Consider the following 13,393-nt stretch of genomic DNA (forward strand, 5'->3'; position numbering starts at 1 on the left):
TTAAACCCAGCTTCATCCATGTAGATGTATTGATGGGGTCTTTCCATTGCATCCAGTTGAAAAGCCCCCTGTAGAAATAGATATAGTTTTGTAAGTGATACGGAAAAAGTGATTTAGGCCACTACAGTAAATCACTACTTAGAGTAATCAACATTGAATGTGTCTGGATATATGCCAACCTGTACATACTGGAATCTTTGCTCTTTGACTCTGTCTGAGTTGCGATCAAAGGGCACTCTGTATAGCTGTTTCATGCGCAGTCTGTTGCGCTTGAGGACACGATCAACAGTAGAGAGGCTGACACTGTTGATACCCTCAAAATGTAAATGGTCCTCAATGATCTTCTGCTGAATTTCGCTCAGTTTAATGGCATTGTTCTCACAGACCATATCAACAATTAGGGTCTCTTGGTGTGGGGAGAACATACCTGTCCTCCCACCCCCATGTGGCAGTCTTTCAATTCTACAAAAAGAGAACATGGAGTTACAAAAAATATACATGGAATACTAGGCCTACAAACAGTTAGACCAACCCTCCATTACAATACTACAGTACATTGGTACAGTGATGTACTGAAACATATATTTACTTACAGTATACTGTGGTACAGTATATAGTATGTCATACAGTAATTGCTGTCAACATTTACATACTGTACTATAATGTCAAAAAAAGGTAATTACCTGTTCTCTTCTCTAAATCTTCGGATTATGGTGGACACAGTGAATCTACTTTGGTTGTACCCTTTGTCCAGCCTCCCTCATGCTCATACCATGGACAAGAACATGGTCAATCACAGTAGCTCTGATTTCATCAGATATTACTGTTCTTTGTCTTCGCTGACCACCTCGACCACCTCAACCTCCTCTCACACGAACTCTTCCTCTCAGATTTCTATCCATTGTAGGGCCTCACAAACCAGTGCTCTCTGAACTGGCTTACTGTATATGTTCCCTCACATCATTAGCCACAAGTGTGATCAATTTTGAGTTGTTGTGTTCAAGTGGTGACACCTGTGCTCTAATTGTGTTTGACTTTTGTCACCTGTGCTCACCATTATGCAGCACGGGTGCATCACAATGAAAATGTGTTGGCAAGTTATGTCTAAACAGGTGAAAAGTGCTTATGGTTTTGCCAAAAGAGTGATTGATTCAATCAGTGGGTTCAGGCAACTGAGCATTTGGTTCAGACAATAGGGTTTAGTGTTTTAGCAATTGAGAAAAACTGTAAAGTACAAAAGGGAAAATAAATAAACATAAATATGGGTTGTATTTACAATGGTGTTTGTTCTTTACTGGTTGCCCTTTTCTTGTGGCAACAGGTCACAAATCTTGCTGCTGTGATGGCACACTGTGGTATTTCACCCAATAGATATGGGAGTTTATCAAAATTGGATTTGTTTTGGAATAATTTCTCTCTCTCTGTCTCTCTCTATCACACCTGCTGTCTCGACCTCTGAATGCTCAGCTATGAAAAGCCAACTGACATTTACTCCTGAGTTGCTGACCTGTTGCACCCTCTATAACCACTGATTATTATTTGACCCTGCTGGTTATCTATGAATGTTTGAACATATTGAAGAACGATCTGGCCTTAATGGCCATGTACTCTTATAATCTCCACCTGGCACAGCCAGAAGAGGTCTGGCCACCTCTCAGAGCCTGGTTCCTCTCTAGGTTTCTTCCTAAGTTCCTGCCTTTCTAGGGTGTTTTTCCTAGCCACCATGCTTTTACATCTGCATTGCTTGCTGTTTGGGGTTTTAGGCTGGGTTTCTTGTGACAACTGCTGATGTAAAAAGGGCTTTATACAATACATTTGATTGTGTGTGTGTACAGTCGTGGTCAAAAGTTTTGAGAATGACACAAATATACATTTTACAAAGTCTGCTGCCTCAGGTTTTATGATGGCAATTTGCATATACTCCAGAATGTTATGAAGAGTGATCAGATTAATTGCAATTAATTGCAAAGTCCCTCTTTGCCATGAAAATGAACTTAATCCCAAAAAAACATTTCCACTGCATTTCAGCCCTGCCACAAAAGGACCAGCTGCCATCATGCCAGTGATTCTCTCGTTAACACAGGTGAGAGTGTTGACGAGGACAAGGCTGGAGATCACTCTGTCATGCTGATTGAGTTAGAATAACAGACTGGAAGCTTTAAAAGGAGAGCGGTGCTTGAAATCATTGTTCTTCCTCTGTTAACCATGGTTCCCTGCAAGCAAACACGTGCTGTCATCATTGCTTTGCACAAAAAGGGCTTCACAGGCAAGGATATTGCTGCTAGTAAGATTGCACCTAAATCAACCATTTATCGGATCATCAAAAACTTAAAGGAGAGAGGTTCAATTGTTGTGAAGAAGGCTTCAGGGCGCCCAAGAAAGTCCAGCAAGCACCAGGACCGTCTCCTAAAGTTGATTCAGCTGCGGGATTGGGGAACCACCAGTGCAGAGCTTGCTCAGGAATGGCAGCAGGCAGGTGTGAGTGCATCTGCACGCACAGTGAGGCGAAGACTTTTGGAGGATGGCCTGGTGTCAAGAAGGGCAGCGAGGAAGCCACTTCTCTCCAGGAAAAACATCAGGGACAGTGATATTGTGCAAAAGGTACAGGGATTGGACTGCTGAGGACTGGGGTAAAGTCATTTTCTCTGATGAATCCCCTTTCCGATTGTTTGGGGCATCCGGAAAAAAGCTTGTCCGGAGAAGACAAGGTGATTGCTACCATCAGTCCTGTGTCATGCCAACAGTAAAGCATCCTGAGACCATTCATGTGTGGGGTTGCTTCTCAGCCAAGGGAGTGGGCTCACTCACAATTTTGCCTAAGAACACAGCCATGAATAAAGAATGGTACCACCACATCCTCCGAGAGCAACTTCTCCCAACCATCCAAGAACAGTTTGGTGATGACCAATGCCTTTTCCAGCATGATGGATTACCTTGCCATAAGGCAAAATTGATAACTAAGTGGCTCAGGGAACAAAACATCGACATTTTGGGTCCAAGGCCAGGAAACTCCCCAGACCTTAATCCCATTGAGAACTTGTGGTTGATCCTCAAGAGGCGGGTGGACAAACAAAAACCCACAAATTCTAACAAACTCCAAGCATTGATTATGCAAGAATGGGCTGCTATCAATCAGGATGTTACCCAGAAGTTAATTGACAGAATGCCATGGCGGATTGCAGAGGTCTTGAAAAAGAAGGGTCAACACTGCAAATATTGACTCTTTGCATAAACTTAATGTAATTGTCAATAAAAGCCTTTGACACTTGTGGAATGCTTGTAATTATACTTCAGTGTACCATAGTAACATCTGACAAAAATATCTAAAAACACTGAAGCAGCAAACTTTGTGAAGACCAATACTTGTGTCATTCTCAAAACTTTTGACCACGACTGTATAGGTGTAGGCTATATGTATGCCATGCTAATGGATACTAATCATGCTCCTGTATAAGGCTGTCTCTGCTGAGTCTGACTACAGTGGATTACTGAGCCGAGGTTTGAGAAGCAAATCACCTTTACTCCCTCTCTCTCATCTCCTCATGCTCGCTCTTATTCCGTCCTTCTCTCTCATTCCCCCCTCGCTTTCATTCCCTCCTTGCTTTCATTCCCTCCTGCTGTCTCTCATTACCTGATACTGGAGTTGTGAGACCAGTTTATTAGCCCTATCCAGGAATTTATCTCAATTTAGGTTCTTAAAGACTAAAGAGTTTCTGTGAGACTAACAGCAGCGATGAACCAGAAGATTGTCCTCATCACAGGTTGCTCCTCAGGCATCGGCCTGGCCCTGGCTGTACGCATCGCCAAGGATGAAAAGAAGAGGTTCATGGGTAAGTTAGTGGGAACTCTTTGGGTGGAACAGAATTTGGAGATTGAATGTTATGGTAATGGATTGTAACAGCAAGATTGCAACCAAAATGTGATGTTTATTCCACCGCTGTCAATGGAATAAATCTCAGCTATCTGTAAAAATTATTATGGAAAGCACTGGAATTGTGAGGACGGTTCCTCCACCTTCAAAATCCCCAAAGTATGGTCAGAAACTCCTAATCTCCAGACTATACAGCTACACAATATTCATAGACAAACTTGTCTGCTTCCTAGAGACTAAGATACACCTGTGTTGTGTTCTCCAGTGTATGCCACGATGAGGAACCTGGGTAAGGCAGAGGCCCTTGTGGAGGCAGCAGGCAGGACTCTGGGCAGGACCCTGGTGATTAAACAACTGGATGTTTGCAATGAAGACTCCATCAAGGCCTGTGTGGCCAGCCTGTCTGACGGCAAGATAGACATACTCAGTAAGTACGGATGCACGCACGCATACACCCTTATCTGGTGTTACATGTAGGCTAATAATCCCACATCTTTATATGTATGGACACAGTCTTCCCTGATCTCCTTTGCATTACAAACACAGTAAAGAATTAGACTGTAATTCTATTGTAAGGCTTGTTGGTTGTATTAAAATGAAGGACTGCACTGCTTTTTGCCCTCACATCCCAATTCCAGTGGCTTGTTCAGTAGGATGTAACGCTACAGAACATTCAGGCAGAAATGTATCATAGAAAACAGATATGATTGTCTGTCATGTAGAATAGGGCATTGTTTCAGCTCTACTGATTCAATTTCGATTTGCAAACGCAACGATCAGAACGTTTTCACATAACTGAATAAACCTATATTTTCCCCTCTCAGTCAGCAATGCTGGGATGGGTCTGATAGGCCCCATAGAGTGTCAGTCTATGGAGGAGATGAAGGCTGTCATGGATACCAACTTCTTTGGTCTAGTGAGACTCCTCAAAGAGATCCTGCCAGACATGAAGAAAAGGAAGAGCGGCCATATTGTTGTGATCAGCAGTGTCATGGGCATACAGGGTAAGAGATGTTGCTTCTTTTCACACAATGGCTTTTCATGAGGTTTTCTTACAGACCAGCAAGAGTGCTAGTGTATTTGTGAGTAGGCTACACATTTGTATGTGCCTAATAGCAAAGACATGTATTTTAAAAGTAAACACGTATTGCCAGTTTTAATGTGGCATGCCAAACACAACCAGGCATGATGTTTTCATCTGATTGTCAAATCACTTCAAAAAGTAGGCTACCTGTGCACATTGGTCCACTCCAAAATAATTCCAGCATCCAAACAGTGCACCAGCCATTGGATGAATGGAAAGAGACAACTGTTAAAAAACACCAAAACATGCAATGACATTCAGGGATTGTCAGTAGGTCTACACTCTTGTAGCCTGAATTAATTGATGTGTCTTGCTGACAAATTTACATTTTTTTGTAAAAAGAAAAGTCGGGACACCTGAAAAGGGGCTGAAATATAGACGCGAATAGAGCCATGTCTGTCCTGAGCTCATCGACGCGGGAAACTGCGAAGGCCCAGTTAAAAACAATGTTGCAATTTCGCTAGCAGGTTGAACCCAGTCGATACAATGTTGCAAGTTTGCTAGCCTAAACTCAAGACAGAGAGAGAGGCGTACAGGTGGGGAGAAGAGAGATTAATGCGATTGAAAGAACCTGAACCAACTGTCACTGGATTAAACCATGACAGAGAGGTGGGGGTGTTCGTTTAATTTGGAATGCACTTTTCTTTTCTTTTTTACCACTGTATCAGTAAAAAATTGCATTTTAAACACAGGAGAATAGTTCAAATAGAGATCCTCCCAAAGTTTGACTTTTGTTGCATTTAGGGGAGCTCATGTCTCATTTGGGGAGCTGAGCCCCCCCCCCCCCATAATTCCCACACTGCTACTGGTTCAATATTAACTGTTGAAGAACCCTCAGCCTAGAAATGGAAAGACTCATCATGATCTGAACTTCATCAATTTACATTTTACAATTGACACATCTGGTCTGTATAAATGATTTGGTGGCATTCTCCTTTTACGCAGGTATATTATTCAACGATATCTACGCGGCATCCAAGTTTGCTGTGGAGGGGTTCTGTGAAAGCTTGGCCGTTCAAGCCCTGAGGTTTAATCTGAAGTAAGTAGTCCTACCCTACCACTAGTTCTGGTCCAGGGCGTTAGTGTGGCTTGCTAAGGAATGCTGAGCATTAGCAAGCACTAACGCCTTGGACCAGAGCTTCCCTACCACAAACTGCATCTGGTGTGTGTGGAGGGTACATTCACACTGCTCTGTTTGTAAGAGTTAAATTAGTCTCATGAGGCAGAGATTAGAGAAGGGAGGGAGAGGATGCATCATGGAGCTGACTTCCCCTCAGTGGCAAATAATGCATGCTAACCAACACCTGTGGCCCACTTGTCCGTGTCAGCAACATCTGCACTCATACATTGCAATATCCTACCATTGTTTCATGCCACGAGTGACAAAAAAACACATGCTACAGTTGGGTAAAATGGTAATAACAACCACACCCAACAAATATTATACAGATGATTTATAAGAAGCTACAGCATAGAGACACAATCTTAGGATTTATTATAGATTTCCCTGTGGTATTACATACAGAAAATACAAAAAGGTTTTGGTGACAGAATAGAATTGAGTTTACTAGGCCAACTGAACATTCACTTAAAGTAGTAATGGTGTGTGTGTGTTGCTGTCATTGCTGTGGCAGTATAAGTCTGATTGAGCCAGGCCCTGTGGTGACGGAGTTTGAGCGTAAGGTCTATGAGGAGGGCATGAAGGCAGACCTCTCCAAAGCTGACAAAGTGACAGCAGATATGTTTACCAACATCTATCTGAAGAACTTCAAGCAGATCTATGAAAGCCTTGGACAGACACCTGAGGACATAGCAGAGGTATATTAGCCTATTGTTATAGAGGAAAAGGGCTCACATTGACACATTATAAAGGCTTATACATATAACATGTTATAAAGCTTTATACCTAGAGACTAAGTAAAGTGTAGTTCTCAATCACAGGGTTTGTTTGTTTGGTGCATGTGTTCAAATTGCTGTGGTTAAATGTCTCCCCCTAGCTTGACTCACTTGACTTGTCCAAGGGCCTCAACAGTGCCTCTCCAGAAAACCATGTTCTGGGCAGTTATTTTGTATTTATTTCAGGTTATTCCGAATTCTTCATCTCATCTTCAATGGCCCTTCCTTCTCTGTGTCTTCCTTCCTTAGCACACACACAAGATCATCACCATGGACAACCCTCCATTCCGGCACCAGACCAACACCCTGTACACCCCCATGACCACCCTGAAGTATGCTGACCCAAACGGAGACCTTCCCATTGACACCTTCTACAAGATGGTGTTTGAGCACGACAAGGTCTTCAATGCCAGCCTCAACTTCCTCAAGCTGCTACGCTGGAGGAGCCGCAAGAACTTCACTATGGATAAGGACAAGAGCAATTCTTAGGATGTGTCCCAAAAGGCACCATATTCCCTAGTGCACTACTTTTGACAAGAGCCCTATGGGAATAGTTGTAGGGTTCCTCTGGCTCCATCGAGGGGGAGAGGTCTCTTCACCGCTTCATCCACTGCCATTCATTCATTCAAATTCCTTGGCTAAAGACTCTACTTCGTATCCTAGTGTGATGTACTAATGTGTTAAAAACGTTTTCATATTGTTTTCTGTCTGTCTGAAAATGTATTGAAATATGCTCAACCCTTACACAAAATATTCAAGAAAACTAGTTATGAAAACTCTGAGTAGAATAGGAATTAATAGGGGGGAAATTGAAGCAAGCACTATTAATATCCTATCAGATGCTTCACAGACATACTGTACATTACTGTGCAGAGCAGATAGACCACACACTTCCACATCCAAAAAATATACCCTTAACTCACTCCCAAGCTCTGTAAAGCCTTCACATATCCCATTTTATGCACGAAATACAAAGGACAGTGGCAAAGTCATTATACACAACATTTTGTGATCACATTTACAAATTAATTCACTTTTTTATTATAAATTAGAAAGCAACATAGTAATGCCGAAATGTTGGTGGTTTACCCAATAAATTACTGGGAGTTTATATATAGAGTGTGCGACTCTCTTTGTTTTTAGAGATCCAATTATGTAACAACATTATCTACTGGGTCAGTAATCCATGATTCACAGGGAATATAATATTACACCGCATTGTATTAAAGGATAATCCAATGTTAACCACTACCTACGCACAAGACAGAAATATGTGATAAAACAAATACATGGTAAATGTCCATTGCAATACCTGTTTTAGTCTAATTGGAAAAGGGAAAATAATCTTGTACACCTAAGTATTATAACCATATGTAGGCCTGGCACACCTTTTTATTACAGTATTATTTTGCCTCCAACACAGTAGGTGGCGACATTTCTATTTGGCCGATAGCACAGGGCACGGAGAAAGAAAGAAAAAACGGATATGGACTTTTGTTCGCATGGGTCGTTTCCGGAGAAATGTCAGTGCCGAATTGCCGGTGAACCGAACGTAACAAAATACATGAATTAAAGTATTTCGTTCGGCTGGCTGATAAAGGAACAGTAGTTCTCGTTCCAGTGTATACAGGATTTTGGTTGAAACCGTTTTTTGGGGATCAACACTGCGTTACGAAATGATCCCTACGACACGATTGCTATCCATGTCCTCAAAAGCTGCTGCAGCTAGCTAGATACTATTAGCTAGGCTAACGCGTTGCGATAGAGGGACCATAGCTTGCTAACTCGCTAGCTAGTTTTCTCCTACTGTTTGCATTTTCTCTTGTCCTCACCATCGTGTTTTACTTGTACCTTTCCGTTACAGCCCACGTCTCTACAGTAACATTATGGTATACTGTGTCAATAGGCTTTTCTGTAACTAGTTTGCATAGCTAGTTTAGTAAGTTTTAAACCCAACTAGCTAACGTTAGCGTCTAGCCCACGACATTTTCAACACGTAGCTAGCTAACGTTAGCCCTCTGCTGAACCCTACTATCAAATCAAGCTTTTCCCCCAGTTTCGTTTTTACTAACTTGAGCAGCTAGTTATCTGGAATACGATGGCTTCTTCGTCGGGAAACGATGACGACCTCACCATTCCTAGGGCAGCCATCAACAAAATGATCAAAGAAACTCTGCCCAACGTACGGGTTGCCAACGATGCAAGAGAGCTTGTTGTGAACTGCTGCACAGAGTTCATACATCTAATCTCATCAGAGGCGAATGAAATATGTAACAAGTCTGAAAAGAAGACCATATCACCTGAACATGTCATTAATGGTTAGTATCTTTTTCTTTTTTTATTCTGTATCAACAGGTTTGAAAATGTATTCAGTTGTAATGTGTAGGTGTGTTTTCCCTTCCTGCCTGCCATGTGTTTTGAAGTTGATGCAGGTAAGCACTTGCCTGGCCCCTTATCTGTAAACCAGGTTAGCTATAGCAAACCAATATGGAACCAGGTTAGCTAGTTATGCACTAGGAAGTCCAACAATAATCAAGTGATGAGACTGTTGAATGTTGATTAAATGTCTGTTTCCTTTTCCCCAACATTGTTTCCGTTATTTTTTCCCCTAACCATATCCTCTTCTCCACAGCACTTGAAAGCCTGGGTTTTGCATCGTACATCACAGAGGTGAAGGATGTCCTGCAGGAGTGTAAAACAGTAGCACTTAAGAGGAGGAAGGCCAGCTCTCGCCTGGAAAACCTGGGCATCCCAGAGGAAGAGCTCCTCAGACAACAGCAGGAACTATTTGCTAAGGTAAGAATCAAATGTCATGACCTAGTTAACCAGACTGACCACCGCCAGTTTACAAGAAATATAACCTACCTGTGTAAGGATCAAGAAGGATAACCTGTTTATGATTCAGACCATTTCTTGCCACATCTCTGGCTCTGCACTTTGATAGATCACCTTCACCAGGAATTGTTAGCCGCAGTATACAAACAGATATCTGTCTACAGCGTGACAAAAGCTCAAATCATGTATATTTGTTTTGGTAACATTTAGTAGATATTCTAGGTCGAGTGGCTCCCCTGCTTTGCTGTCTGCATCTATCTCTGACCATGTCTAATTGATTGGTGGACTGACTGTATTTACTGTGTTCCAGGCACGGCAGCAGCAGGCCGAGCTGGCCCAGCAGGAGTGGCTCCAGATGCAGCAGGCTGCCCAGCAGGCCCAGTTGGCTGCAGCGTCCGTCAGCGCTGGACAGCAGGCTGGCTCCTCCCAGGACGAGGATGATGAGGATGACATGTGATTATGAAGATGATCCCTGGGTCTAGGCTTGAATCTGGGCTGCAACATCCAAAACATTTGCAACAGATAATAAAAACAAGCATTTCTTATTGGATAACTACAGATAGTAAGCTACCACCCGTTTCTGGTTGTTTTCATCCGTTTCGTGCCTACTGAACACGACCCAGGCCATATCCCTTCTCTTTGGACAGTGTCGGCAAGCAGCCCTCTCTTTCTCTCTCTCCGAATGCTCTCATTGGCAGTGATCTCAGCTGTGTTCGGACATAATGCACATAACTACACCAGTCCAGTATCAGGAGTTCACATTGTCATGGACAGTTTCAAGCTACATAGATATGGGGAATTGTATTATGTTTTTATTGTCACATACTAGGTAGACATATTTTTTCTTTTTTTGACAGCAGTACCTGAAAACACATATTTGGATAAAGATACATTTTCAAGCTTTCCTCCACTTAAATTAATGTAATATGTTTGTCAATTACAAATCAAATCTGTCATGGAATTGTCATTTTCTGTGTGATTTGTAGATTAGAGATTGTTGGATGCAAGGTAGCATGGAAAATGCTGCCGAAGGCAAAGGGTGTATTGGGGGGAAAAAGTCTAATGGTTTTGGCTATGTTGAGAAACTAACGTGAGGACAGTACAGGTACTGCTCCTTATCCTCACTTTTCTTGCCAAAGGTGGGCTTTGCTTAATCCTCCTACTTCTTGTCCTTTTTGGAAAGTAATTTTTACTGAACTTGTTCCTTACCCCCCTCTTCGTATGTTTGTTTAACAGGACGGATATGTCCCAAATAGCACCACGTTCCATATAAACTGCACTACATTTGACCAGAGCCCTATATAGGCGCTGATCAATTGGTGCACTAAGGAATAGGGTGCCGTTTGGGATGCACAGAACATATTTCTGAAACACTTAGAGGGGTTGTGAATATGTATTTGATTTGAAAAATAGGATTCAAATGCTTTTTGTTTTATTTTAGCTCAGTCATACATGGTGTAAGTAGGTTGATGCTTTTTCAGGATGTTCACCTACAGTATTGCTAACTGATTAGCTACTCCTTTCAGATTTTTTTTTGACTCGTAGAACCAAAGATATAGGTTGTGTCCCAAATGGCACCCTATTCCCTATATTGTGCACTACTTTTGACCAGAACACAATTGGCCCTGGTCAAAAGTAGAGCACTACATAGGGAATAGGATGCAATTTGGGTAACAACCCTAAGTATATGAGATGAGCCCAAAGTGTATGTTCCATGTGTACAATAAAGAGACTTGGGTGCAGTGTGCACTCAGGTTACTGTTCCCATTGACTGATGGAAAATTTCAACTTGGCTTTAAAAATATGCATCCTTTGGTCAAAAGTAGTGCACTATTTCGGGAATAGGGTGCCATTTGGGGTGCACTTTGTTTTTCTGTGGTGCAGTATGATAAAGTTGCATTGTGAATGTGTGGTGAATTCTATAAAGATTGGTAACCTCTAATTGTGACACCCATTAACATGCCTTTTATAAAGTTGTATTCTTTAAGCAATAAAGTTAACATCTTTTATAGTGACCAATTGGTTCCTGTCATGTGTTTTGGAGTTATTTACAGTCCTTTCCTCATTTTTAGGTGTTTTTGTACTGTGTATGTTAGCCTCAGTTTTATACATCATCATCATGGACCAAAGCTTCATATTTAATGTTTTACCTTGACCAACAAGTCATATAATATGCAATTATGTTTTTATGATACATTTCATCCATATGTAAATCCAATATTCACACTTTTTGGTACAACTGTAATATATTGACAGTGACATGTAGCTCAGGGGGGGGGGGGGACAAACGAGGTCAAATCATGACGTCATTGATCTTCAGGTTGGAAAGTCGGAGCTCTATAAAGATGCCAGAGTTTCTGACTTGGAATTTTGAGTTGGATGACCGTTCAAAACGATTTTTCCCGGTCGAAGCTTGTTTTTTTCCGAGATCCCAGTTGTCTTGAACGCACTGAAGTTGGAAGTCGGAGATTTCCGAGTTCCCAGTTTTGAACGCAGCATCTGATTTTGGTTGCGCTCCCCTGGTCAGATGTTGCATGTATCAACCAATGGTTGCGTGCCACGTCATCAACTGTACTGTCAGGCACCAAATTGTTATAAAATAGTATAACATATGTGGTTAGCTGATACGGAGAATACCTATCCAGGCGTTGTAAGACCTGGCATGCGTCAGCAACGCTTGGTCATAGGAACATGCCCTTGATCTTCCTGACAGTGATTTTCATTTTGCAAGAAGGACCAGCCAGGTCTCATAGACTAGACTTAACATAGTAAACAGAAATCCGGGACACTCAAATTACACTGAACAAAAATATAAACGCAACATGTAAAATGTTGGTCCCATGTTTAATGAGCTGAAATAAAAGATCCCAAAAGCTTATTTCTCTCAAATTTTGTGCACACATTTGTTTACATCCCTGTTAGTGAGCATTTCTCCTTTGTCAAGATAATCCATCCACCTGATAGGTGTGGCATATCAAGAAGCTGATTAAACAGCATTACTATTACACAGGTGCACCTTGTGCTGGGGACAATAAAAGGCCACTCTAAAATGTGCAGTTTTGTCACACAACACAATGACACAGATGTCTCAAGTTTTGAGGGAGCGTGCAATTGTAATGCTGACTGCAGGAATGTCCACCAGATCTGTTGCCAGAGAATTGCATGTTAATTTCTCTACCATAAGCCACCTCCACGTCGTTTTAGAGAATTTGGCAGTATATCCAACCTGCCTCACAACCACAGACCACATGTAACCATGCCAGCCCAGGACGTACACATCCGGCTACTTCACCTGCGGGATTGTCTGAGACTAGCCACCTGGACAGCTGATGAAACTGGGTTTGTACAACCTAAGAATTTCTGCACAAACTGTCAGAAACCGTCTCAGGGAAGCTCATCTGTGTGCTCCTCATCCTCACCAGGGTCTTGACCTGACTGCAGTTTGGCATTGTAACGGACTTCAGTGGGCAAATGCTCACCTTCAATGGTAACTGGCACGCTGGAGAAGTGTGCTCTTCATGGATGAATCCCTGTTTCAACTGTACCAGGCAGATGGCAGACAGTGTGTATGGCATCGTGTGGGCTAGCGGTTTGCTGATGTCAATGTTGTGAACAGAGTGCCCCATGGTGGCGGTGGGGTTAAGGTATGGGCAGGCATAAGCTACGGACAACGAACAGAAGTGCCCCATGGTGGCGGTGGGGTTATT

The 13,393-nt window shown here is 42.3% G+C and overlaps 2 protein-coding genes across 3 annotated transcripts; both read left to right on the plus strand.

Annotated features, from left to right (window-relative positions):
- Positions 1–3,733: 3,733 nt before the first annotated feature.
- LOC311130240 (retinol dehydrogenase 8) lies at positions 3,734–7,340 on the plus strand (the record flags this gene model as incomplete). Its single annotated transcript, XM_084162939.1, has 6 exons — positions 3,734–3,830; positions 4,137–4,298; positions 4,696–4,875; positions 5,901–5,994; positions 6,590–6,773; positions 7,101–7,340. The coding sequence occupies 6 exons, from the start codon at positions 3,734–3,736 to the stop codon at positions 7,338–7,340; spliced, it is 957 nt and encodes a 318-aa protein (XP_084019065.1).
- A 1,007-nt stretch (positions 7,341–8,347) lies between these two features.
- LOC311130316 (protein Dr1-like) lies at positions 8,348–11,703 on the plus strand. Of its 2 annotated transcripts, XR_014613349.1 has the most exons (4): positions 8,348–9,169; positions 9,484–9,647; positions 9,997–11,248; positions 11,532–11,703. XR_014613349.1 is itself a non-coding variant. In XM_084163047.1 (3 exons), exons 1-3 carry the CDS (start codon positions 8,950–8,952, stop codon positions 10,141–10,143), a joined length of 531 nt encoding a protein of 176 aa, XP_084019173.1. In that variant the 5' UTR covers positions 8,348–8,949; the 3' UTR covers positions 10,144–11,449. The 2 variants fall into 2 exon arrangements, 1 of the variants encoding a protein (XP_084019173.1); XM_084163047.1 differs by lacking the exon at positions 11,532–11,703 and having other exon boundaries at positions 9,997–11,449.
- The last annotated feature ends 1,690 nt before the right edge of the window (positions 11,704–13,393 follow it).

The sequence above is a fragment of the Coregonus lavaretus genome, assembly GCF_964263955.1.
Source record: "Coregonus lavaretus genome assembly, chromosome: 6".
NCBI lineage: Eukaryota > Metazoa > Chordata > Actinopteri > Salmoniformes > Salmonidae > Coregonus > Coregonus lavaretus.

Coding starts and splice junctions, on each gene's coding strand:
- LOC311130316 (XM_084163047.1), top strand. CDS start 8,950: ATGGCTTCTTCGTCGGGAAACGATGACGACCTCACCATTCCTAGGGCA. Junction 9,170..9,483: donor ACCTGAACATGTCATTAATG/GTTAGTATCTTT, acceptor TCTTCTCCACAG/CACTTGAAAGCCTGGGTTTT. Junction 9,648..9,996: donor AGCAGGAACTATTTGCTAAG/GTAAGAATCAAA, acceptor ACTGTGTTCCAG/GCACGGCAGCAGCAGGCCGA.